Genomic DNA, 27,379 nt, shown 5'->3' with positions numbered 1-27,379 from the left:
GAACCATGTCCCCTTTGTTCCAGAGCTACTTAAAATGGAGGGAATAATGGTAATAGTGATGAATGGGACAGTGCTTATATTAGCCACGCACTGTTGTTTTGAGTGCTTCACATGAATGAACTATTTTCGCATTCAAAACAATTATATGAGTAGGAACTACCATAATCACCATTTTATAGATGAAAATATTAAAGCTTGGGGATGATGTGGAGTAACAGTCAGTCTGTGGTAGAGCTGGGACTTGAACCCTGGCAGTCAGGCTCTGGACCCCAAATTCTTAACCTCTGTGCTTTATCACAGCACAGAGGCCACTCTGGCTTTTCATTTTTACATTTTCCTAAAATGCATTAAACTTCTACACAGTACTAGATGCTGTACAGTTTGGGGATCAGCTACAGCACTGGATTTTTGTGTCCAGAATGCAGAAATCTTAACCTTTTTATTTAATTTACAGATGTCAGCACCAACTTTATATTTCAGAGCTTTTTAGATATATAAAAAATTAGATGGTAGTTACCATACATACATACATACATACATGTATTTACCATACATACTTGGGTTGTAGTACTAATTATACAAATGCCGTATTTTGTTATTATGCCATCATTTCATATTACTTACAGCTGCCAGATTTAAATTAATTTACAGAAAATATATGCTGTCTTCATGACTGTTCAAAGATGAAAAGGACTTCCTTAGGAAATGGGTTTTTCCTCAGTGCAAGAATACAAGTAAAAGCCGGACAACTTCACGAGAGGGACACAGAGGGGAATAAATGAGTTGGGTGTATGTCTTATTTTGGCTTCCTAAGAGAACAGGGTCTGAAACAAAGATTTGGGGGCAAGAAGTTTAGTGGGGAAAGTATCCCCAGAGGCTCAAGCAGGTGGGTGGGAGAGTGAGGCACAGAAGGAAGGAAAGTTAAAAAGGATTTCAGTGCTCTTGTTTCCTCTGTGGCTGGGCTGATAAGCTTCCATTTGCTGGGGATCCTTTGAGAAACTATGTAGAAGCAACTCAGAAAGACATATTCTTCTGATGGATGAGAAGCAGGTCATTTACATAAGACACCTGCCCCCCACAGGCGTTACTGCCCCTACACTTCCTGGCTACCCAAGAACAGGCTGAGTGGTCTTATGGGACTTTGGAGACAAAGCCCTGAGTCCAAAAACCAGAGAGGCACACGCATGAAGTGGGAGTGACTCTGGCAGAGTGCATGGAGCTGTCCACCAGAGCTGCGCTGAAATCACAAGGGCTGCCGGGATGTGGCAAGGGTAAAGAAGGATCTGCTACAAACATGCAAAGTGTTTAGACAAGCTCCTGGTGTGCAGAAGGTGCTATGTTGTGTTGCTAATGTTACTCCAGCATCAAGTAGGTGACTGCACTAAGAACATTTTAAGGTCCCTTCCACGTGGTATGACTTGCATGGGTTTTCCTTTTTATAAAATTCTACGGTACAGTCACAAGTCCCACATAGGATGAAAAATACTCAAACATTGTTGTGATAACACATAACATTAACAAACACCACTAGGTAGGTCATTTACCTTGGACCAGATGATAGATGGCTTGGGAATTCCACTTGCTTTGCATGGTAGAGTTACTGGAATGCCTTCAATTGTGCTGAGTACCTGCTGCCCATGCTGAATGGTTGGCAGAACTAAAAAAAGGACGCAATACGCAGAATCTGAGCATCTGTTGTTCCATTTAGCCTCGTATGTTTTAAAGTTGCACGTTTTTAGGATAGACTACATTATTTGTAAAAACTAGCTAAGACAATATTTTCTTATAGAAATGTAGGGTAACGTGTAAGTAACTGTAATAAAGTAAATACAGTATCTGTAATCTGAAGAATTTAATAAAAACTTTAAGTCAAGTAGTACATTATGCATAGCAAGTTAACTTTCCTAACAAAAATAAGACTGAAGAAAATCCATGTTTTCCTGGAAACTCGAGGTAGAATTACATCCTGACAGTTACACATTTAACCAGACCTTTCATCATCGTCCATTACCCATTAAGCTGCAGTGAGCTGACGTAAGCCCACTGTCACAGAAATGGACTGTTTAAACACTACACATTTAATATCTGCCTATTCACAAGAACTACTTAACAAGCTACTAAATTTAACCTAGAAAGAAGGATATGTTTTCTTAAAAGAAATTCAACAATAAAATTTGCAAGGCCTTAGGCGTTTACATTTAAAAGACTAAAATACCAGAATCTAAGTCAGTAGTTTTCACTAAGAAGAATAACATACCTTTTGACTTTAGAAAGCAACTGAAGAATTAACATTACATGAGCAGAAGCAAAAGGAAAAGGAAGACTGTTAATGATTCCATTCTGTGCATATCTCAATGAATCACAGGCAACTAGCATATGAAAAATTATCAATACTCAGTGTTCTCAAAATAATGAATTTGATTAACAAAGTTCCCATACATGAAAGTTCTTCACATAGTGCAAGGAACACAATACAAGCCCGATATATACCAGGCGTTTCTTTTCCCTCCCCTGGAAAGATGACTGCAACGGCTTCCTAGGGCTCATGCACTCACTGAGTCTCTTGCTTTGGAGACAAATTTCTCTAGAATTATCACAGCTACCCGGGAGGAGAAGTTTGCCAGAACAAGAGATACCAGAGACTTCCATTCATAAGCTTCCCTGGAAAGCTTAGCTTTGCTACACCCTGGTATTTTCCTAAGGCTAGGTTTATTCTTTAGATAAGTTTTTCTTAAAAAAAAAAAAAAAGGCCAAAAATCCCAGATACTCTACGTCAGGCTACTCTCTAAAGCAACATATTTAATTTCCAGAATCATCATGGAAGAGTCAACTCTCAACTCTACTGTAATTTTGTGGCTACATTCAATAAGCCATTTTCTTAAATGCATATTGAGTTTGACAGCTATTCGGGAAAGTGGCAAGTTTAGGCATTTTCAAATCTGATGACATCTGTCTGTGGAAAAGCTGTTTCTTTCCAGATTATCCACCTACATAAATCAAGATGACAAGTGAGTGGTTTGCCATTTTAATTTACATTTTTATTTACATGCATTAATTCATCCTTTTAAAAACTGGTCATTGAGAGCTTTTTTTCCCCATTTTTTTATTATGTTAATCACCATACATTACACATTAGTTTTTGATGTAGTGTTCCATGATTCATTGTTTGCATATAACACCCAGTGCTCCATGCAGAACGTGCCCTCTTTAATACCCATCACCAGGCTAATCCATCCTCCCACCCCCTTCCCCTCTAGATTATGGACTCTGAAAAACAAACTGAGGGTTCACTGACAGCTTTTAATGAGTATCCTTAAAAGTGGCGAGGCAGAGGGGCACCTGGGTGGCTCAGTCCTTAAGCGTCTGCCTTTGGCTCAGGTCATGATCTCAGGGTCCTGGGATCGAGCCCCACACTGGGCTCCCTGCTCCGCAGGAGGCCTGCTTCTCCCTCTCCCACTCTCCCTGCTTGTATTCCCTCTCTCGCTGTGTTTCTCACTCTCAAATAAATAAAATCTTAAAAAAAAAAAAAAGTGGCAAGGCAGAGTCATGAAGGAATGGCAGTGCTAATTAACATGCGTACGGAGGTACAGAAAACCTGTGATACCACATCATATCATATCCAACTCAAAAACTCATCTGTTGGCTGAATGGTTGCTGGGTTTAGTTCCCGTCAAACGTCTGGGTTGATTTTTTTTAACCTTAGTAACTAAATCAGTTACTCATTTTGGACTAAGATGGAGGAAACGATGTCTTTTTAGCTTTTAATTGTCAACATTTAGTGCATCATGATAAACCACATCACCAGTTCATCTCCTCGCTCCTCTGATCTGGCTAACACCCCAGCTAATCACATCACCCTTTCACTCAAGTAAAAATTAGCCTCAAAAACTTTCTCAACACAATATTCTATGGAGGTGACATGATTATATTTCTATACTAGATTCTCAAGCCAGTCCATAAGCACCCTCCAGGAAATTGATGGACTGATTTTTTCTAAAAATAAACACAATTGTATTCAATCTGGCATTATGCATTTATTCTTTTAGACAATAATTTAGTGTTACTTTAATATATCTTTAAAATAGTATTTCTTCAAGAATATCTCATGCGATATTGGGGGGCCTGGTATAAGATTGAGAGAGGCAGAAGAGGCTATTTACAATGAGACACAGAAATTAAAAAAAAAGAAGATGGTCTGCATCCACTGACAATTTCAATAGACCAAGCAAAATGTGGAAATTACTGGATTCTCCAACTCATGTCCTAAAAAAAGGATGAATTTACTAAAAACATATGTTCTGTGTTACTTTCATCTCTGTACACAGAACTATTTTTTAAAACCACACTTAAAACAATGTTGCAAAGTCTTTAAAGAAAATATACAAAAAAAACTTGTGACAATTTCTTAAACTACGAAGTTGTCACTTATTTATTGAGATGTAAAAAGTTCGTGACTGTTAGTCACTAATGGAAAAAGATAGCTTTTGGATTTTCTTATTTGTGACCTTTTAACTTATCTAACATGCAAAAAGATTGTTCGGAGCACATGAGGTGGCCTTTAGAAAAGTTTAGGTCATTTCTAGCTAACACACAAAGGGGTCATTAGTAAGGACATGCTTGTTGCACAATCCAAAAAGAAAAGGCAATTTGGATGGAATCATAAGTTCAGCTTGCCTGAAATTAAAATGTATTTTTAAACCTAACTCTTTGAGAACTGAGTTCACTTTTATCAATTAAGAAACCACTTACAAAAGCCCTTGGCCAGACTCAGCTGGTGACTCCCAATAAAGCCTTTTTGTGTATGTAGGAAAGGGAATTCTGGAAACAGCCTTAACAATGTAAATAGTGTTCAAGAAATAAGGCTTTTTGTTAAGAATAACAATTAGGAAAAAAATCTACTTCTTACAACTAGAAGACAGAGTTGTTTGACTTAGAGACATAAACCTAGCTTTGAACATGGTTTGGAAAGAATTACAATGGGTGTGTCTCTTACCATGCACATCCAGAGTGGTAGTTTTATTAATGGTTCCAGCAACATTACTGGCCACACAAGTATATTGGCCTCCATCCTGAAGGCGAACTCTTTCAATATGGAGACTCCCGTCACTGCGTACAGTGATGTAAGGATTTTGGACCAACTTAAAGAAAAAAAAGTCATATTTAATTTAAAAGGTAAACTTTCCTAAGCCAAAACCAGATTTGGTTTTTTTTTTCCCCAACTGGGTTATTAAATGTCTTATAACAAAATATTTTAACAACCTTAAGGGAAAAATGGTGAACATAAAATGTTACCAAGAGTAGAATCAATTATATGTCATCCTGATATACCACCAAAAATTACACCTACTAACATCTGTTGGAGTTACGCACATGCTGGAAAAAGGATGTTTCATGTCAAGTGATGTCTCTATTTCGTGTCTCTGTGCTTTTTGTTATCACTCAGGACCCAAATTCCACTAGTCATTTTTACTTGTTACTAATTTGTTATTTTCCAAGAAGACTATATCACCACTTGCAAGCTATTTGATATTTTTATTTTGGCAAATAGGCAGTCATTCAAGTTGAGAGAATGTGATTCATCTCAACACTCACCCTTTTCAGTGAAAGATGCAAATATTAGAGGCAATGTATGATACAGGAACTGTGTCAGGGAAGGTTGGCAATATTTTCTGTTAAAAATGATACTCTAATTGTGCCATTTATGCATTTTTTTCAATCACAGAATACCTTAGTGCTCAAACAGTATCATCCTTTGTTATAAGGGCATTTAATTATTGAGTGAGGTCTACTAATTTTCCTCAGGGTTTTATGCAAATATGAACAATTTTACACCTTATTCCATGGAGTCAATTCACTTCTAATTGGCACTTCAAAAAGAGAGCAAGTCTAACTACCCTGGAAAATGGAAGGAAAAGTGCTCTTAACTAGATGAAAATTTATTGCCAGAGATAGCATGTTTGCAAAAAATTCCATAGAACTGTGAAAATTTTTTCACATCCTTTCATAATCCAAAGTTATATACTGAAAAACAATGACACAAAATGATCCACATTTTTAAATAGCTCATGATAAAAGATACAATGTTTGAAATTAATAATAAAGATTAATAAATGGAAGAATTTTATGAAATAATATTTATTACATCCTACAAAGAGGATATAAAAATATATAAATGCTATAAAAATAATTTTCTATTTGCTTCAGTTTTTACATATTCTGAAGAGTTTATTAGTTGCATTGAATTTAATGCAAAACTATAAAAATCACACCATTCCCTATTTCTCCATCTTATTAATTCTGAAATAATATAAACAGCATAAACATGTTAATACTGAAAAAAAGTTTTTCTTTTGTATTTTTGTATATTTATTAAATTGAAATTTTAATGGTTGGAATAAATTGCCTCTTATGCAAGAAAATTAGAAATGTGAATGCATGGATTTAAAAAGTTCTTACCATGGCTGAATTTTTAAGCCACCGACGTTCTGGAATGGGATTTCCAGCCAACAGAGCACAAGGCAAAGTAAGCTGCTGTCCTTCAATGACACTGGTCACTGAAGGGCTGATTCCAATGAGTGGAGCAACTAAGTCAGAGAGAAACAGGTATTATCAACTCTATCTTACCCAAAAGGAAGACAAACATCCTTATAGGCCAAGATTATGCTCTTTAAAAAACTGAATTTTCAAGAACAAGATTTTTAAATATAAATGGGTTTGAATTGGAAGACAGAGATAAAAGATCCTTCTAAGCAGAGGGAATGGCAAGAGGGCAGATAATAGTTTGGAGTAGAGAAAGTAAAAAAGAATTCGTCTATGGCATAGAAGGCCAGAAATATCAAGCCAAGAGATGTGCAATGTATGCAATGGACAAATGGAAAGGGACTGAGAGCACTTATAAATTTAAAAAGTGGGATCATCAGAACCATTCTCAGGAAATATTAATCTGAAAACTGTGACTAAGACTTACTGGAGAAGGGAAAAACTGGAAGGGATAAGATCAATTAGGAGGCTATCAGAACAGCTCAAGCAGGGCGCCTGGGTGGCTCAGTTGGTTAAGCGACTGCCTTCGGCTCAGGTCACGATCCTGGAGTCCCTGGATCGAGTCCCACATCGGGCTCCCTGCTCTGCAGGGAGCCTGCTTCTCCCTCTGACCCTCCCCCCCTCATGTGCTCTCTCTCATTCTCTCTCTCTCAAATAAATAAATAAAATCTTAAAAAAAAAAAAGAACAGCTCAAGCAAATAAAATGAGGTGTACTCTCTTAGATGGAAAAATGTTCCTTTCTAGGAATTAATTAATAAATTTAACACAAATCAAGGCAAAATCCCTAGGTATTCTGTTTGGAAAATTTAAATATATGTAGATGAATAAAGGGAGATATAGAAAGAAAATTTTATAAATGCATATTAATGAGAAACAGGCACTGACAGATCTAAAAATCACATTAAATGCTGTAATAATTCAGACAACGTAGTACTAGTGCATGAAGAGAATTCCAAGTAATAGACATAGGAATATAAATTTAACATGTGACCAAATGGGTATTTTAATAAGTGGGAAGAGAATATTCAATAAAAGATATTGAAACATATGTCCTACCACTTGGAAATAAATCATACTGTATTCCTACCTCTTATTATATCCAAAAACAATTTCATGTGCCGTGACTCTAATATGTGTATGTATGTACTTAGATTTAGATTTAAATCAATTTATTCAAATTGACCTTCATTTCTTCAAATGGAAGATAAGGAACTTAGAGCAGATGATCTGTTAGGTTATTTCCAGTTCTAATATCCCATGAAATATGAAATAGAGTGGGGGATGGAAGGCTAATTTAGTAGTCAAATATTTACCTGTTGTTTTTTTGTTTAAAGTGGCAAAGCCAAGAGATGATGTAGTAAAAGAAGTCTGATGACTTGGAAGAGTGTGATATCTAAGCACCTAATTGATCTTACCAAGTCCTGTCACTGTTATTGTTGCCTGGGACTGGATCTTTCCAAACTGGTTTTCAGCTTCACAAATATAGGTTCCTTTATCATTTGCCCATAAATCTAAACAGAAGAGATCGTTTACTCATTTAACACCATCGATGAAGCTTAACTACGTGCCAGGCACAGTGCTGAGATTTGGGGGTGGAAAATATGTGGGTACTGTCTTCTGGTAGTTCCCATTCTACGGGAGGAGACATATATAAAAACCAACAATCATACCACAGTGTGATAAATGCTGTAATATGCATTTCAAACAAAACTGTGGGAGCACAGAGACAGAAGAGACTGATGGCATTGTAGAGGACTTAGGGGAGGAGTCGCAGAGCAGGTAGGATACAAGCTGTACCTTAAATAGCAGGTAGAATAGGGGAAGGGCAGTCCAAGCCCAACGGACTGCAAAGACAAAAGCGTAACTTGAAAAATCAAGGTCTGTTCAAAGAATGGAAAGCTGCACTACCAATGTATCTGCAGCACCACCCTGGGGGCATTTTGAAGGTTTGCAAGAGAGATTTTTTTTTTAGTTGGCCCAGTGACTGGGGGAGTATATCTGCACTCAGTGGGCAAAAACTGGGGAGGCCATGCAGGGGGCAGATTCATGAAAAGAACAATTATCCCAAGTCCAGTAAGACTTTTGAAGACCCCACTGGAAATTCATGGATTTGATGACCTTGTTTATAATTATATGATAATTATATTTATCAGCCTACATTTGAGCTGTCAAATTCATGGGGATGTACATAAACACGTATGTACATTATGTAGACATTGCCAGGGTATTTACCTATTGAAATACCTATTGTTTCAATAAAAATTACTTTATTTTCCTTTGTACTACATTTTAGGTATTAAAATAGTTTTTACTATGTAGGTAGATCAAAAATATAGACTTTGTTTCAGGATAGTAAAAAGGATATTACAAAACATTTTTAATTAAGGAGGGCATTAGGGGGATCAGGTCGAAGACTACTAGGTTAAAGGTTGTGTGGATACAGTCGGGAGACAAGCTAAAGACATAGTTTGGTGCCTTGTAAAGAGTGTGGTTTCTCTTGTGAGCAATAAGGGAGGCAACAGAAGATTTTAAATAGGGAAATGACTGTAATCTTTGCAAATATCTTAACTAAATGAGCACAGTGTTATCTACTGAAAAGATCTGACAGAGAAAAACGTAGCTTTCCATTTTAAACAGTTCCATATTCTCTCAGATAAAGAGCAGTGACAAAGCTTCTACACCTGTTAACCTTTTGCATGTAACTGCAGGACTGCATCTGGTAAACTCAGGCAGTGTCCACTCTCAACGACAGCAAACACTTGCAAAGGAAAATTCAGCAAATCATCTGGTTAATAAGGCACACACTGTTTCTATCCAAGATATTTTTCATATTATCAACTCTTGGACTAATTTGTGTAGACGTACATAACACAACGGAGAACTGTTTCTTATCACTATTTGCCTTCTGGAGAGTTTAATTCAGACACTTGGGCAACCACTTGTCAATACATCGCGCTCTTTTAGTCTTCCCTTTTTACATCTGATTTGTTTCAGGCCCAATTTCCTGTTGGGCTTTTCTCATCACTACTATCACCCCACCTGCATAACTCTGTGAGCCTCCTCATTTTCCTTCTCATCTCTCCCATCTTGCAGAGGGGTTGTTCTGAAATAGTATTTCATGTGCCTTTTCCCTGCAGTGAAGCTTGGAGGGTTATTTTCTACCTCATCAAAAGCATTTCTTCACCTGCACATTCCAGGTCCTGCACAATCTGACCCAGTAGGTACTTTTGTGGCCACCCCTTAGATGGTAGGTTGTAAAATGCCCGAGTGAGGGACCCCATGTATGACTTCTGTCTTCACCACAGAGTCTGGCCCAGAGCTGAATGCTAAAGCACTTATAATTACTTTAATTTGTATTTGGAAGTTTAAGTGGCTAATGGATGTTTAATATTTAGTAAACATGGAAATCAGTTATTGGAGACTTGCTACAAAATAACCCCAAAGATGCAATTACTCTTTAAAAACCAGTTAATCGGCTAAATGATTTTATCACCCTAGTGCCATTATTCAAACATTCTAAACATTATCTTTAAAAAGTACGAAGTGTTTACAAATATCTGAATGCTTAAGAGCTTACAGGCAAAATTTTTGGATGCTGGAGTGTTTGACTTTTTTTTCCCAATATTCTGCTCCAGGTTGAGATCAGTTTTAATCAAGGAGCTTCGATAGGGTATAGAGTCCCTATCTGTATGGTTATGTATTGTTGGTCAAAAAAATTTTCATTAAAGTTAACTAACTACTAGTAATATTTTACCTTTCAATATAGCAGTTGGTACAAGAGTCAATAAAATGTGATCACTTATCCACCTAGAGGCCCAGGTGACTCTATTTGCAATAAGAAATGGTGCAATAAGAAATGAAGAAGTCACATTGCTTCATAAGCCTTTATGATATGACATATGACATCTGAATAAAATATAACTTATTTATGACAATTCCAAAATATAAGAATTCAATACTCTTTTGAAAGGAAACGCAAAAAAACACAAAATGTTGGCAAGATCAATTCACAGACTAATCCCTATGTATAGAACATGAATGTATAATATATATGTATATACTTGTATAAAATATATTTCCTTTAACCTACTTGAAATAAAGAGAGCTCCTGTTCTTAGTTGGCTGATGGAACTCACTGAAAAGGGTCTTGAGAAGATCGGCATGATGTCTGATCTCTGCCATTTAATCTTTGGTTCTGGATAACCCTGAACATAGCAAGGTAATGTCACATTTGAGCCAATTTCCACAGAAACATCAGCAGGTTCTTGTATGAAAACTGGAGGTGCTAGAAGATATTTAAAGCAAACAAACAAAAAAAGGTCATTGGGATAGTATATAGGCACATTAAAATATAAACGTCATTATTAAACTGTCAGCAGATTGAATCTGAATCAAGGTATTGTTCACATAATATTGTAAGTTTACCCTTTAAGTATTCCTGGCTGCCACTGAAATAGCAGGTATTTCTTTTTTGCTTTATAAATGAATAGAGGCACAAAGTAGTTCAACTACTTCCTTAAAGTGATAAATGATGAAGAGAATGGAATTTAAGAGTGGGAATTTACATCAAGATTACTTCAAATAAAGAGAAGCTTTCATTTTAGAAATTTGTTTTAAATTTTAGTTTATGTCATACTGCTCAAATCTTTGAACTTTCTTATAAATAAGTTTGCCTTGTAATGAAATATTTTTTACACTTTCCAAAACTTAACTCCTTTTGGTCAAATTTTTAAAGAACTTAATTTATACCAGAGCTCATTTTTTTTTTTAAAGATTTTATTTATTCATTTGACAGAGAGAGACACAGCGAGAGAGGGAAAACAAGCAGGGGGAGTGGGAGAGGGAGAAGCAGGCTTCTGGTAGAGCAGGGAGCCCGATGCGGGGCTGGATCCCAGGACCCTGGGATCATGACCCAAGCCGAAGGCAGACGCCTAACCGACTGAGCCACCCAGGCACCCCTATACCAGAGCTCATTCTTTAATGAATCACTGTATAACCAGCTAACAGTAATTAATCTTAAATTATATCCTTGTTCTAGATCACATTCTTGCTTCTCAATACCTTTCACCTTTTTTTGTTACATTTTTGAGTTAAAGAAATATGAGCTTGAGAATCAATAATAAAATTAAGTAACAGAATATAGTATCTGATAAAAAGAGAATAATGAGACCTTAATATTTTAGAGTTAAAATCTGATTCAGAAATTACAAAATTATAGATCAAAAGGCTACAGTTATCTACATAATTTAGATAAACACAGAAGCCAGGAGGAAGAATTAGAAATATGTCATAGGCACAACTTGGAAAACATGGGAAGGCAACATAGGAGAAAACTGTCAGCAAGACCTAATAGATGAGGCTATCAATATGTCTATCCCCCAGAACTTAAAAGTAATGAGGTATGAGATATAAGACAAGGAGAAATAGATAGGATGCTATTGGAGGTGATTCATGAAACCTGCTCATGTCGGATTCTTTTTTTTTTTTTTAATTTTATTTATTTATTTGAGAGAGAAAGAAAGACAGAAAGAGCATGTATGGGAGTGAGGGGAGGAGCAGAGGGAGAGGGACAAACAGACTCAGGCTGAGTGCGGGGCTTGATCTCACAATCCCGAGATCATGACCTGAGCCAAAACCAAGAGTTGGTCGCTTAGCCAATTGAGCTACCCAGGTGCCCCCTGCTTATATAGGATTCTAAGAGGAGGAGCCAAGAGAGGGCTCCTTGATAATGTCAAGGTTAAGTCTTGCTTAGAAATTCAACTATCACTTACAAAGACAAGGACTGTTGTTAAGTGCTTTCCATTAATTTTCTCATTTAATCTTCACAATATCCTTATGGGGTAAGTACTATCATTACTCCAATTTTATAGATGAAGAAACTGAGACAAGATAGTCAATTTGCTAAGTGTCACATGGAATTGAAGGGTGAAGGTAGGATTGAAAACTAGATTGATCCTGATAACAATTCTTTGTCATTTTATCAGCCTCCCCTTTTCTATAGGTTCTTACAACTGCTCAAAGTCAAGTTGTTTAGCAGGCTAATAAAAATAGGTGCAGAGATCACTTCTTTCCTTCTCATTGGGAATCCTGGGACTCGGATGTACAGTTGTCTCCCGAGCAGCCTTAGTGCTTTATTAGCCTGGGCTAAAGGACATCCTCTAACTTTGCAGCCTCATCTCCCATTATTCCCCTACAGAAATCTTATTTTCTGGACAATTCGAACTCTTCATTCTTCTCCAAACAAGGATTGACCATTTTCATATCAGTATCCGCATGTTATTGCCATCCCTTTCAAACGCAATGTTGGCTGCTGATCTCTGGCTATTGAAATACTGACAATTCTTTAATCCAGTTCAAAAGGTCCCTCCTCAATGCCATCTCTCATCCTCCCAGATAGACATGATTTCTTCCCTATGTGAGGTTTCAGAGAACTCACTCTTTATCACTCTCATGGCAATGGCCCACATGCTGCCTTTTATTAGACTAATGTTTGATTTTCCTTAGAGAGTTCATGTTTGCAACCATATTTTATCTTTTTTGGCAACTAACATAGTACTTTGTGCATTATTCAAGGCGGCTAGATATCTGTGAATGATTGAATCAATATTATAACATTTCAACAATAATCTAGTGTGTGCATTTGTATATGTGTGTAAGTGTATGGTGATGATAACAACCTTGATCCCACACATTTGAACTTGCACTTTTGAAGAAAACATGGCAATTTCAGAAGCCCTATTATTTGTTTATTGAACCTAAATTAAATTAAATTAAATTAAACCCACAATTGAGTAACATGTTTTTAAAAAGAAGTAGTGAGGCCGTGTTTAGATTTCTCTTAATCCACCTCTATGGGAATTTGGCTTATAAAAATAATAGGCAAAATAAGTATATTTAGAAAATAATTTATAAAGCAGCTCATTGTTTGCCTATCTTAGGTGTAAAGGACTAGTTACTTTTCTCTAGAGTGATTAGTAATCATTTATTCCAGAGCCAGTTGCTTTTCTGAAAAATAGACGTTAAGTATAAAAGTCTCAGGATGTATTAGGTGCAGAGTGTGGGCAGATGGATGTGAAAATGGGGCAGAAAATAAATTCCAGAAAAACAAAAAGATATGCAGAAGCCTGGGATTGACCAAGTATTTGGGAAGAACCCAAGCTTACTGACACAACAGAACATAGCCATCAGTGAAAATGGAGAAAATTAGAATTTTCAGAAGTAAGAAAGCCAAGAACAAACTGGACTAAAAAAGGATAAGCAGAGTTCAGATTGTGCCCATAAAACTCAATTAAGACAGAAGAAGTCATCTGTGGTGAAGAAGCTTTGGGAACAGCGTCAGGCACAAGACAAGCAGAAGGTTAGGGAATATACATACTTGTACCAGAAAACAAGGCAAATGAGAGTACCAGGCACTAGGTAAGCAGCCAAGATAGCATCAATGACAAGCAAACCTCAAAAATGAAGCAACTCCTAACTCAGGCCAAGACACCTTTTAAATACTTCCTACTCCTGAGTGTGGCCAATCCGGACTCCAAGTGAATTACATTGGGTGGATGGTAAACAGATTAAAGGGACCAGGGAAGGGGCAGCAGTGATTGTAGTACAAAACACGGGACTTGTACAGGGGAGGCTGTGTTGCTTAGAGACATTACAGTCCATTTGGTGGTTTTGAATGGCAGTTCCATTATTTCTTAGTCTGTAAAATTGGAAAATTATTTTGCCTCCCCCAGTCTAAATCTCTCCATGAACAAAAGGAGGTGATAATATTTCCTATCTCACATTGTTAAAAGAGGTAGTCTTCATTAATCATTTAGGCATGTAGTAATCATCCAAATATTAACTATCATTGGTTATAAATATTGTTGAGTTAATTTATTAAATCTTAGCTCCGAAATTTAATATATCTATTATTAATTTCAATTTCAGTTTGTGCATACAGTCTGTCAGGATTATGATGGACTCACTGGGATCCCCTAAATATTTGTGTGCAAATCCTTTAAGAACTGCAGAATTAACACAGGGTATGGCTTTGTTGTCACCGACAGATATTTTCACTCTGAAAATAGAAAAGTTACAAACTTTTCTGCTCTAAAAGCTATTCCATAAAATTATTCTAGTTCCTTTAGTGATAATTAAATATATATCCACTAAGGCAACTCTTGCATTATATTAGTCAAACGGAGATTTTCTTTCCTAAAATGGCTGAACACACTGTTTTGGTCTACCAAAGCACAAAACACAAAACCACAGTCTAAGACTCAAATCCTGAGTGGTGTGGAATACTGCAAATAAAATCGCTGCCAGGCCAACTTTTTGTTTGATGTAGCCAATCTTCTTCTCTTCCAAATGACTTCACAATTCACTACCTCTTTTTAAAAAAGGATGAAAAGCACTGGTAACTTTCCCTGCTGACCTGAAATGTCTATAACTCAGAGCCACGATAATGAGAAACAGGAAAGAGGAGACTCACTACAAGAAACTGTAACTCCACAATAATATTGAACAGCTTTTTTATCATTGTTTTTTTGATCTAGTATTGATGTAAGGTAATAGGCCCACAAAAACGATCTGAACTCCCAACAGCTACATGATAGGGATAAAGGCATGTTTTTCTTTTTCAGTCATAAGCTACTTAAATTTATGCCCAATAGTTTTGGAATGCAAATGATTAATTTTATGCACTACTACTAAAAGTAGTACTTGAATTATCTCAGGCCCTTTTTTTAAAAAAAAATCAACTTGAAACAGTGACTTTCATATTAAAAGCCCAATGCTTAATCTTAAATACTACGCCATTATTATATGTGTGTTTCTATATTATTTTTCAGGACTCCAAGAATCAAAATGACAATTCAATTTGTGAAGTTCATGTATTTGATACGTGTGCCATTCGTGAGGCAGATGGGAGAGCAGCAACCACTGACATGCTGAACGCATGTGGGTAGGTAATGATGTCTCATTTCATCTTTACAACTAACTTAACAGGTAGGTACTATTAAGTCAGGCAGAAAACCCAGTCTCTCTCCAAAGCCCATTCTCTTAACCATTGTGTAAATTCTGAGGAAAATTTTCGGGTTTTTGTTTGTTTGTTGGCTTTTAATCTTAATAGTGACAACTACAACCATCACTGCAACTGTGATTTCCATGGGCTTTTGGCAGTTACACTCTGTATCTGCTAGGATATATAACCGTTTTATGTGGACAGACAAGGTCTAACCAAACTTTGTGAGCTAAGGTAATCAGAATTCTAACGGTGAATAAGGAGATTGTTAAGGCATAACAGACGCATGCACGGCACTAATGTTAGTATTAAGTTATTTGGCAACTTAATGATCAAGGTTACAGTAAGGAAACAATTGAGTTTATGTTAATGGCTCCATCAGAATTATGACCAGGATAAAAGCTGAGAGAGCCATTGTTTTAGAAAAGGTCACAGAGAGTGAAGATCTTGAATAGGAGTGAAGATAAAACAAAATTCAGTTCAAGGAATGAAGGATTAAATACAAAACTTTTGTTAGGATGTTTCCTATTCCAATGCAAGTCACTCCAGGACAGAGAGCCCTAAACTTTACATGGTTTTTCACTAGTCAAAAGAGATAACCTGGAAAATCCAGAAGCTAAAAAGATTATCAAGAAGGCAGTAAATAAGCAAAGGAATGTGTACACTGTTTAGATTTTCTTACAGTCTTGGAGAGGGGTGAGGGTGTCATTCCATTTTTGCTGGGAAAAATTACTCAGACTAATTCATTCTTCCTCTAGAGCTAGACAACTCTAGAAGAATGTTGGGTAAATATAAAATATCTGGGCAGGGAAGAGGGAGAAGCAGAGCTAGAAAATGTTGGGAATTTGAAACACTGTACTTGTATATTTCTTAGAAACAAGAATTATGTATCAAGTGATCCTTTTCATTTGGGCCCTACTTTTCTAAAAGGTTTCCTTGTGTTTTAACTCTGCTGGTAGATTCAGATATCCTCCACCCAGAGATTCCAATCTTATTTCCAAGGCACTTCTCTTAATAACCCCAGAGTTTAGTCATGGTCAAACACATTTTGCTCTGCCCTAGCCAGATTCTACTGTGGTCTTTGTGGCCATTTCCAGCTTTGTCGATTCTACCCCAAGGGCATAATCACCAAGAACGCACAGTGTTCAGACAGCCCAAGGGCAAGGGGATCATAAAAAGATCCTAAGAGGAAAAAAATTAGTTTATATGAAATAAAATATTAAGCTTACAGGGCAATTATATTCATTTAAAGAATTAAGATAGAGCTAAAATGTTTTATATTACTTTATTCTAAAAAAAATGCATTTTCTTATAGTTCTTAACTTTTGTTTAAAAAAAACAGCTGAGGCATGAAAATCATCATACATAAATGAAAATGCAATTTAACAAAATGTCATATTTTATAAGTTTAACTGATGTAAATGTTTGAATTATCTGTTAAAATTAAGCTGCCAGGTTCCTTTTCATACAAAACAAGCTCTGTTTTATATCATGTGTTACCACACTATGTAGAAAAAAATTTTTTTTTTTTTTTTTAAGAAACAGGAGATGGAGAGACAAAGAAGGAGGGAGAACCAAACTTCTTGAGTAATCTGACGATAGTTGCTATGCACATGCTGTATCCTTCATGATGTGATTGACATTGATTTGTAACTAGTACTTTATTTTATACACTGAGGAGTCATTGCTAGTAAATTTTTTTTTTTTTAAAGCAAAAGCACAATCTGCTACCTTTGCTATCATCAACATCTCCAAATTATGGTCTAGGGCCAAAGTCTAATTTCTGGCCTCCAGATGTTAATACTTAGGAATTTTGTGTCATCCAACTCCCGTTAGGAAAATGTTTGGCAATAGATGATATACCAGTGAAGCCTATAGTCTCTGACGTCAGATAACCTGTGTTCAAATATCCAGGCTCGGCCCCTCCATAGATCTGTGATCCTGGTCAAGTTACTTAGATTTGCTACACCTCCATTTCATTATTTATCTAGTGGAGATCATTATAATATCTTCCTCTTAGGATTGCTCTGAGAGTTTAATGAGATAATGCACATACAAGGTTTTATCATAGTGCATGGCACATAGAAAGCACTTGGTAAATACTTATTACCGTTATTATATTAATAATCTGAAACGCTAACTCTAATTTGTCCATTCTGACAGATATTTCCACTCAGTTGTTTCAAAGTTCTTAGCATGGAAAAAAAACGAACGTGTCTATCAGAGCTGGGATGCTTACAGCCAACATCCAGAGTTATCTTGCCAGCAGCTCTTCCAGCATCATTGACAGCTACACACATATAATCACCAGCATCCAGGTCTTGAGTTTCTTGAATCTTCAAAAGCCCCAAGAGAGGGTCAATAAGGAGGAATGTTGAGGGCCTCAGCTCAAGATCCCCTACGTCAAAACAAAGAGAGAACATTAACTAAAGTATTTACATAGTTTACTCCGGTACTGGTTTGATTTCTAAACTGCTGAAGAAAACGGACTGTGAAGTTCTTAAAATACAACATAGACACTTAAACAATGTTTATGCAAAGAAAGAATGAAGTGTTTCTTGGCACTAAGCTGATTTATTAGTCTGTATAAATCTATGGGCTGACCGAGAGCCAAAAATCTGGCCCCAAATATTTTCTACTGTATGTACCTAAATAAGAATGAACTCTTCAAGAAAGACATGTATCATATGACCTCACTGATATGAGGAATTCTTAATCGCAGGAAACAAACTGAGGGTTGCTGGAGTGGGGGTGGGGTGGGAGGGATGGGGTGACTGGGTGATAGACACTGGGGAGGGTATGTGCTCTGGTAAGCGCTGTGAATTGTGCAAGACTGTTGAATCTCAGATCTGTACCTCTGAAACAAATAATGCAATATATGTTAAGAAAAAAAAAAAGAAGAAGAAGAAGGTAGCGGGAGGGGAAGAATGAAGCGGGGGAAATCGGAGGGGTAGACGAACCATGAGAGATGATGGACTCTGAAAAACAAACAGGGTTCTAGAGGGGAGGGGGGTGGGAGGATGGGTTGGCCTGGTGGTGGGTATTGAGGAGGGCACGTTCTGCATGGAGCACTGGGTGTTATGCACAAACAATGAATCATGGAACACTACATCTAAAACTAATGATGTAATGTATGGGGATTAACATAAGAATAAAAAAAAATGTTAGTGAAAGAAAAAAAAAAAAGAATGAACTCTTCAAAGATGCGCCAGGGGGCTGGGAAAGGATGGTAGCTGCCACCATGGCTGTGTTAGGTAAGATGGGAATGGGAAGATGAACTTTGAAGAAAGGTTTCTACCATCTTTGTGGCAGGATGAATTCCAGTTATCCAGGAAGTGCTTTAGGAGACTATGGTGTTCTTAGTTCGGTCAATGACCAGTGTTTTGGTTTGCTGAATGCTATCAGTTAGATGGTATCTTGGGAGAGGTACAGGCTACCTGCGAGGCTTCTGAGGATGTCTAGCAAAGAAGCAACTGCAGCTATCTGGAGAGGATGCGGAAGAGCTTGTTGGTAGCAGGGGAAAAATGGATGAGAAATTTCTTGACAATGGCCAGAGAGAAGTGTTTTGTATCAATCTCTCAGGATACCTTTACTAATCTGTATTATTCATCCAAGTTCTTTAAGTTGAGTTATGAGTTTCTGGAAGAGGCAGGTAGGAAATAAATGGGTGGAGGATGAAACCATGCACTGAGTTTGACCTCATTGTGAGGCTAGAATGACGCTAGAAAAATTAGTGTCTGAGTTACCTGTGTATGCTGTGTGTTCCCGCAGCACCTCAAATCTCCTGGGAACCATTTCTTTCTGAAGGCAGGCAATGCCTCAACTAATCTGTAAGTTAAGCAGTTAGTCTCTCCTTATGTTTCTCCTCCTTCAGGGTGACACCTCTCTTAAGAATGAAATTAACCATGATGGCCAATTTCATAAAAAAAATACCCAGTACTGGATGTTTAATAGTTGGTGTCCATAGCTTTTTTGTTTTTGTTAAAGGGTAATATTGAACTTTTTGTGGGGGTCCTAAAATCTTCCTGGAAGTTTGAAGGCCATTGCTCTAAGGGGTTCATAGCATGCCCAGATGTCAAGTCTTAAAAAACTGCTCTCCAAAATGTCACGTACTAGCCTAGCCATGTGCCCTGAAGACCACAGTAGTAATTCTCTTAGCTTCTAACAAAAAAAAAAAAAAAAAGAGAGAGAGAGAGAAAACTCCGGAACTAGTAATTCTCTAGTATACTATAAAAATCACCAATCAACAGACTCAGGGCAACAAACAGACAATTCTCTTTTCGTTTTTATAATTTTGGGAGCAGAAGGGGTCAAAGGAGCCATAAATTTGAAAACAAAACAAAAAAATTACATTAGCAACCGTCAGTGCCAAAAATAAAGTATTTTTCAGTATTCCAATATTTAAAACCCAAATCATCCTTTTAAGCTTGCTACTACATACCAAGTGAGAATAAGAGAAACAACCAAAGCTGTGTCTATGTGCCTCTGGGAAATTTTCATAAATAAAAGCAGATGATGTTGACATAAACTTTCCTCCCACTAAGGGAGAATGCGATGTGACCTAGCTGTTCATCAAGTATTAGAATGTTTGGACTAAAATGCATTTAGAATTTTGGAATTTACTTCTCTCCTATTTCTTTTGTGTATGTCAAAGGACACAAGAGGATAAAATCAAAACCTTTTAGCTAGTAGCTTTTATCAAAATAAAAATGTTTAAAGAAGAGCAGCAATGAAACAAAATATAAATTGGAAAACATTGGTTTAGTCAAGTTTGCATTCTGAACACATTTTGATAATCTCTCCTTTCTTCATTTCGACTAAAAAATTAGTCACCAAATTATTTAGAAACCATAGAGAAATATAGAATTTTTTTTTTTTAAAGATTTTATTTATTTATTTGAGAGAGAGAGAATGAGAGACAGAGAGCATGAGAGGGAGGAGGGTCAGAGGGAGAAGCAGACTCCCCGCTGAGCCGGGAGCCCGATGCGGGACTCGATCCCAGGACTCCAGGATCATGACCTGAGCCGAAGGCAGTCGCTTAACCAACTGAGCCACCCAGGCGCCCCGAGAAATATAGAATTTTGAGATGGAAGTGGAATAGGGATTGTTTAGTTTTAATATTAGATAAGATTAAAAGAATGGTATAAATAGTAAAATATACAAACTTCCCTGACAATCTATGCTAGGATTTAACATCATTACCACTGAAGAGGGTTCTCTTTATGCTGTAGTTTAAATTCAATTCTGGTCTCTGTGGATGTAAGATGAACAGAGAGGTCATTATCCCTGGCATGAGATCCTTTCAAATAGCTGATGGTAATTAGTGGTTCTCAAAAATGTTTGTCTCGAGACCCTTTTATACTTTTAGAAATTACTGGGGACTTTAATGAGGTTTTGTTTATATGAACTATATTTATTTGTATTTAGCATTTTAGAAATGAAACTGAAAAAATTTTAAATGTATGCATTTATTTTATAATAACAAACTCATAATATTTTAACATAATGAACATATTTTATGAGGAAATAATTATATTTCCAAAAACAAGAGAAATTTAGTGAGAAGAGTGGCGTTTCACATTTTTGCAAATTTCTAGAATGTCTAGCTTAATAGAAGACAGCTGAGTGCTCATCTTTGCTTCCGCATTATGTAGCCTCCAAAAACTCCACTATATACCCATGAGACAATGAATGTGATAAAGACAAATAATATCTTGGTATAATTAGGAAAATAATTTTGATCTGGATTCCCTGAAAAGAATTATGAAGAACCCCCAGGGATTCCTGACTACACTTTAAGAAATACCAATCTAAATTTAAAAATCCAATTTATTTTACCAGAAATATCCTCTATGCAACATTTTAATAGTGTCCCCGATTCTTTTTTGAACCCACTGTATGTTGCTTATTTCTAAAAATGAAAAATCCAAAATTTTGATGGGTATTTGTACTTATGGAATTCCTTTTCTCTGATGATCTGAATGGAATACAATTTATTAATGGATAGTGGTTGCCTGGGGTTTGGAGCAAAGGAAATGAGGAAGTGTTGTTTAAATTGCACAAGATAAGTCCTAGAGATCTGCTGTGCAACAAAGTGCCCATAGTTAACAATACTGTATTGTACACTGAAACATTTTTTTTTTAAGATTTTGTTTATTTATTTGACAGAGAGAGAATGAGAGACAGAGAAAGCACATGAGAGGGGGGATGGTCAGAGGGAGAAGCAGACTCCCTGCCGAGCAGGGAGCCCGACGTGGGACTCAATCCAGGGACTCCAGGATCATGACCCGAGCCGAAGACAGCTGCCCAACCAACTGAGCCACCCAGGCACCCTTAAACATTTGTTAAGAAGATAGATTCCAGGGCGCCTGGGTGGCTCAGTTGGTTAAGTGGCTGCCTTCAACTCGGGTCATGATCCTGGGGTCCTGGGATCGAGTCCCACGTCGGGCTCCCTGCTCGGCGGGGAGTCTGCTTCTCCCTCTCCCTCTGCCTGCCTCTGCCCCTGCTTGTGCTTGTGCTCTCTGGCTCTGTGTCAAATAAAAATAAATAAAATCTTAAAAAAAAAAAAAAAGAAGATAGATTCCATGTGTTCTTACAATCAATCAATCAATCAATCAATCACCATCTACTTCATTTAATCAGAATTGTCAAAAAAAAAGGGTATGAGGAAAAAGTTATTCTTCTGGTTAAGGTGAGGTCTCTTCTTTACCCCTTGGTTTCCATAGGTAGAATTTTCATAACCTTCCTATTGTCTCATCCCTAACAGAGGTGTAAAGGAAAAACCAGCTGCCTCCTCCCCCTTTCTTTCTGGAGCCAATCTGCATGTAGAAGAGATTATCCTCTAGTTCTGTTCTTGATGATCCAGACTCTGCATATGCAATAAGTTGCTTGCCTGGGATAGGTAGGGCAGTAGGTTGGCCTGATTGTGGGGTTTATGACTGCTCTGCATATTGTTGATGAACATTGGAGCATGTCCTCCAATATGGTCTGTCGGTGTTTAATGCCCACATTCTAGCTCTGTGGCTTCATAACTTGGACAGAGAAATGGGATATTATTTACTGGGTCTGTTGAACCCCAACATCTATGTTTGAGAGAACTAATAGGTAGTCAATTCTAGAATCTTCCATATGATGGCTACATGGCTCCCTAACTCCTCCTTACCTTCCAAGCCATTTATGAGACCCAGGCTAACATGAAGACTACATTTAATTCAGAAAAGTAGCCTCAATTTTAAAAATAAAAGACTTTCTGTGTGACTCTGCTATCTATGCGCAGAGAAGTCAGCAGGTTATATTACTTTTTTTAATTTTTATTTTTAACATAAACTACTGACTTTTAAAAAAGAGAAATACTGCTTCTAAAACACATTTTTTCTGGATTTATTTATGATGTGAGTTTGACATTGATTATTTCATTTGTAATTCAAAGATTTAAGTATTTTAAACAAGTAAAATTAGTGTATGTTACCTGAAATAAACCTAATTAAGAAGCAAATCCAGAAATGCTTTTCTTATCACAGAAAACATGAAGACTTAAAATCATTTAACATGGAAAACCATGAAAATGGCATTATTTCCTAGTTTTCCTGTTTTTGATTTGTATTATTTAAAAGTGTTTGTTTTCTACATAAAGCCTTTCTTTTTCACCTCATGTTCCCCAAGAGTTTGAACCCGAGGTGAATTCATAATTTTGTGATTATGACATCAACCCGTTGCTATGGGGATGTCTGTGATTTAACAAACAGAATCATAACAATAGTTCTTTGTACTGTTTAGCATTTTTCATCTGAAGATTAAAAAGTATTTTGCAAACAGCATCTCAATAATCCTAGCAACGTCCCTTTTAGAGTGTTTGCGGGAATTTTTCTTGCTCATAGATTGGAAGAACTGAGACAGAAACAGAAGCGGGATGTTTTACACAGATACCTACTGTCACCATCTGAGCCTGGACCAGGACCCAAGTGTATTCTCACTAAGACAAACAGCACAGTAATTACTGTTATTTTATTATAGAATCACAAAGGTGTAATCTTTATGTTACAAATGCAAGCAGACAATTTCCACGCTTGATAAAAGCATCTACCATGTGCGATGAAGCCAACCACACAACACATTTGTCTTTCATTTACCTGTAAGTTTGAATGTGATGTCTTTTTTGAGGACTTTGTACAAAGTGTCCTTGAGAATCTAGAAAACTTTCTAATAGTGACAGCCATTATCTCTAAGAAAAGTGAACCGAAATCAGGAAAGTCATCTTAAACATTAACAGCGTATTCTTGGACCATTTTCTACAGGAAACAATCCTAAACTAACAAAGAGAATGTTCAGCTGGATTAGCAAAGGCAAACTTTTCCTGCTTTGATTTTCATGGTCCTATAATCCACACCAGATGTCAAATCCTGAAATTTAGAGTTCAGAATTTTGAACTATTGTCTCTAGTGAGATCATAAACACATTTTATGGGGCTGCTAAGTCACACATCAAAACAAAATTTTAACAAATCATCGTTTTAAAAGAGAAAACAAAACTAAGTGAACCAGACATGAACATACTTAAGAAATGTACCTTTGAACCATTTAACTTGAGGCGGAGGAATACCAGAGGTTTTACATTCCATAACTGTTGTATCCCCAAGAGCAACCAAGAGCTCACTCTGAACTACGATCAACTTTGGGGCTTCTGAAAAAAACAAACAAGCAAATGGTTAATGTCTGGCCCAATGCGACATGCACCTTGTTTATAATTACACTAAATGAACCAGTTTAACAAAATCCACTAGTGTTTATGTGCTTGTAGCTATTTCAATGTTTATAAACAGAAAGAGACTCTTCTAATGCACGTGTACATGGATGTGTGTGATGAGAAGATTATTTATCAAGGTCAAATATATATATATATATTAGGCAAAAATAATTGATAAAAGAGTCAAAAATTTAGGATATTAACAGAAAGGTCCTTATAAAAAAGATATATAAAGAAAGAAAAATCTTAGAAATCTGAACACATCTTATAGAAATAACAAGTAATATAAAGGAACAGAGAGAAGACTGATAGTAATAAAAATATCAAAAGAGCTATGATGGTAAGACTGATTTGGCTAGATTAAGACTTGAGGATAATGTAATTACAGGTTAATTTGTTGTAACATTTTCTGCATGATTTTAAGGATATTCATGTTTAACTACAGAGAGAGTTGAAGTCTAAGACTAAAAGTTTTATCTATAAAAAGTAGAGTCTCCATTCCCTTTTTCCCTTTGATGCTAAATACAAACATTCTCTAAGTTTCTTTCCTCCCTTGCTTAATGCTTTCATTCACTCATAAATACATTTTTCTCTGAACTGGGCATGTTAGGACTTTCTAATTTTAATTGAGGTAGTTTTAAACAAAGCTAAGAGTTAACTTCTCAAAGATCATGTTAATCCTCTGCTAGAAAAGCTCTGGTGATTTTATTTCATGATTCTCTAGTTTGGCTTTCAAAAATCATAAACTGGTGCAGAGCTTTCTTTTTTAACTTATCCTCCATAACGTTTCCTTTCCTATCACAAGGTACGAAGCTATGCTGGTAGTCCAAAACAACCCCTACTCTCTCCTATCTTCCTGCTTTTGCAAAAACCTGAAATGCCCTTTGCCCTAGTTCTTTGAATCCTACTCATTCCTCCAGACTGATAAATCCTGTCTCCTCTGAGAAATCTTTACAAATTCCCCAGTCAGAATTAATCTTCCTCTCTGCCAACCCTCACTGTAGTACTTGTCTGTCTGCTGTCTTACATTTCTTTATGTATAGCCACTCCCATTACACAAGTTCTCAAAAAGTAAGGACTTCATAACATACATTTTTTATTTTATATTCCACAATCTTTAGTATTTTTAGATACTCTGGGTGATTAATAAGGTAAATAAGTGGGTCAACTATTTTGGCTTGTGAATGAACCAAAATTCATTTTACAATTCAGAATCTCTTTCTACCCCCCTTTCTGCATTCCCACTGCCTATTTCCTCTCCAATCTTCCAAACTTACTCGCCATGTGCTTTCATTTCTGTCAATGAGACCATTTCTTTCCAGGCTTTCAAAGTCAATATTTATGACACTTTTGCTACCTCCCTCATATGTACATACCAACTACAATTCTCAATTTTTATTTTAGCTTTCTTCCTCTCTTCCACTTCCAGTTTCACTACCTTACCATGAATGGCAGGGTGGATCGTTAGCCATTAATTATTCACAATTTACAAACTAACATTGAGCATGTAATGTCCTTGTCCTTTATTTGTTTAAAAAAAAAATTAAAAGAAATATTCTATTATATTGGAATATATGGAATACATTATATTAGATTACAATCCTGTTTTAGAATCTATTATAATCATTATGTTATGGAATATTATAGAATGATTATCATGAAATGCATCTTCAATAAATGTTTACGTTTAGAGGTGAAAAACTAAAGATGAAAAGTGAAAATAATATGTAGATAGGATAAATGACAGAAATGTTACAAACATTTAATCATAATAGAAATATTATAAAGTTTTGAATATAAGTGAAAAATATAAAATGGAAGTTGAGGTAAACTAGAAAGGATATAGAATTTATTAATATGTAAGCAAAATATTGCAAACAACAGAAAAACCATGGAAGGATAGAACTCTGTGGACCATCTGGGACTCTACCACAATCTGTAAGCCTCCTGGAGTTTTGTTGACTAATGAAGCTATCTACTCCCTGAACTTTTAACTTAAATTAGTTACAGTATTTCCTTTAATCAATGTGTGAAATGAATAATAAATTATAAGACTGGGTAAAACTCATTCCTAATATTAATTTTCAGAAAAGTACTTTTATTTATTTATTTATTTATTTTTTAGAAAAGTACTTTTAAATTGCTTGATATGATACTCATCCTATTTTCACTGCCTTTTAAACTGATTATACTTGCCAATGTATCTGAGGGTAGAAGTCTGTTTGTCTGTTCCAGCTGAATTACTTGCCAGGCAACCATAGATCCCTGCATCTTTGGGAACTGCATTTTTGATAATTAAGGTACCTTCTGAGGTCATCCTATACCTAGGGATGAAAAGAAAAATTGAAAATACCCCAATAATAGTATGAAGAAACTATAGGATCTTCCTTACAAATATCTTCAAATATCTTAGACATATTTTTGGTGCTGACTGTAGAAATTATTAATGTTGTCATTTTATAAACAGAAATGTAGTAGTAGCAGTAGTAATAATAGTAATAGTAGTAGTAGTAGTAATAATAATAGTAATAGTAGTAGTAGTAATAATAGATCCCATGTATCCAGTACTTGCTCTGTGCCAAGGACTGCTCCAGAAATTTTACATAATATTTTAAATACTCATAACAACCCAATGAGTTACATATTATTATCATCTCCGTTGTACGGATGAGCAAAGGGATTATGTAACTTGCCCAAAGGCAGTTAGTAAATGGAAGAAGTGGAATTTGCAACCAGGCAATCACACTTTGTGTGAATTGTTATGCTAAAAGTTCCACCAAATGCAAACCTGAGAGATGGCAATACCTCCTGTCACGCAGAAAGTCAGTGGTGAGTCTAGGAATAGAATCTGGCCCTAAGCCCTTGTCCTCCTCAAAACCCAGAGCAATGGAAGTTCAATAGCTGGAAACTTCCTTGTTTGTGTTCCACATGTTCATTACACTCTTTGCGCATGAGAGGATTCACTGTCTTTTGAAGTCATCCAGCAGATAAAATACATCTCAATCTAGTACGGCAAAAGTGAATAGGAATTGCAAAGAAATGTCTGCACACATTTTAATTAGAGCTACTGTTCTGTCCTTTGCCTCTTCTCTCTC

The 27,379-nt window shown here is 36.3% G+C and overlaps 1 protein-coding gene across 2 annotated transcripts in view; it reads right to left on the bottom strand.

The window, feature by feature from the left end:
* The window catches only part of HMCN1 (hemicentin 1), a 482,205-nt gene that overhangs the window by 218,681 nt on the left and 236,145 nt on the right, over positions 1-27,379 (bottom strand). For both annotated transcript variants that reach the window (XM_064594231.1, XM_064594232.1), the window contains exons 13-20: positions 26,481-26,608; positions 24,108-24,221; positions 17,782-17,940; positions 10,632-10,826; positions 7,957-8,052; positions 6,457-6,584; positions 4,994-5,138; positions 1,545-1,657 (exon numbers count right to left, since the gene is read on the bottom strand). In XM_064594231.1, coding sequence (XP_064450301.1) covers positions 1,545-1,657; positions 4,994-5,138; positions 6,457-6,584; positions 7,957-8,052; positions 10,632-10,826; positions 17,782-17,940; positions 24,108-24,221; positions 26,481-26,608 — 1,078 coding nt within the window. The remainder of the gene's footprint in view (positions 1-1,544; positions 1,658-4,993; positions 5,139-6,456; positions 6,585-7,956; positions 8,053-10,631; positions 10,827-17,781; positions 17,941-24,107; positions 24,222-26,480; positions 26,609-27,379) is intronic.

This window comes from Mirounga angustirostris, unplaced genomic scaffold (assembly GCF_029215605.1).
Source record: "Mirounga angustirostris isolate CCGP_5_RB_7025 unplaced genomic scaffold, mMirAng1.0.hap1 SCAF_6, whole genome shotgun sequence".
NCBI classification, from domain to species: Eukaryota; Metazoa; Chordata; class Mammalia; order Carnivora; family Phocidae; genus Mirounga; species Mirounga angustirostris.
Note: the sequence above shows the minus strand (reverse complement) of the source record. Positions and strands in the feature narration are given on the sequence as shown.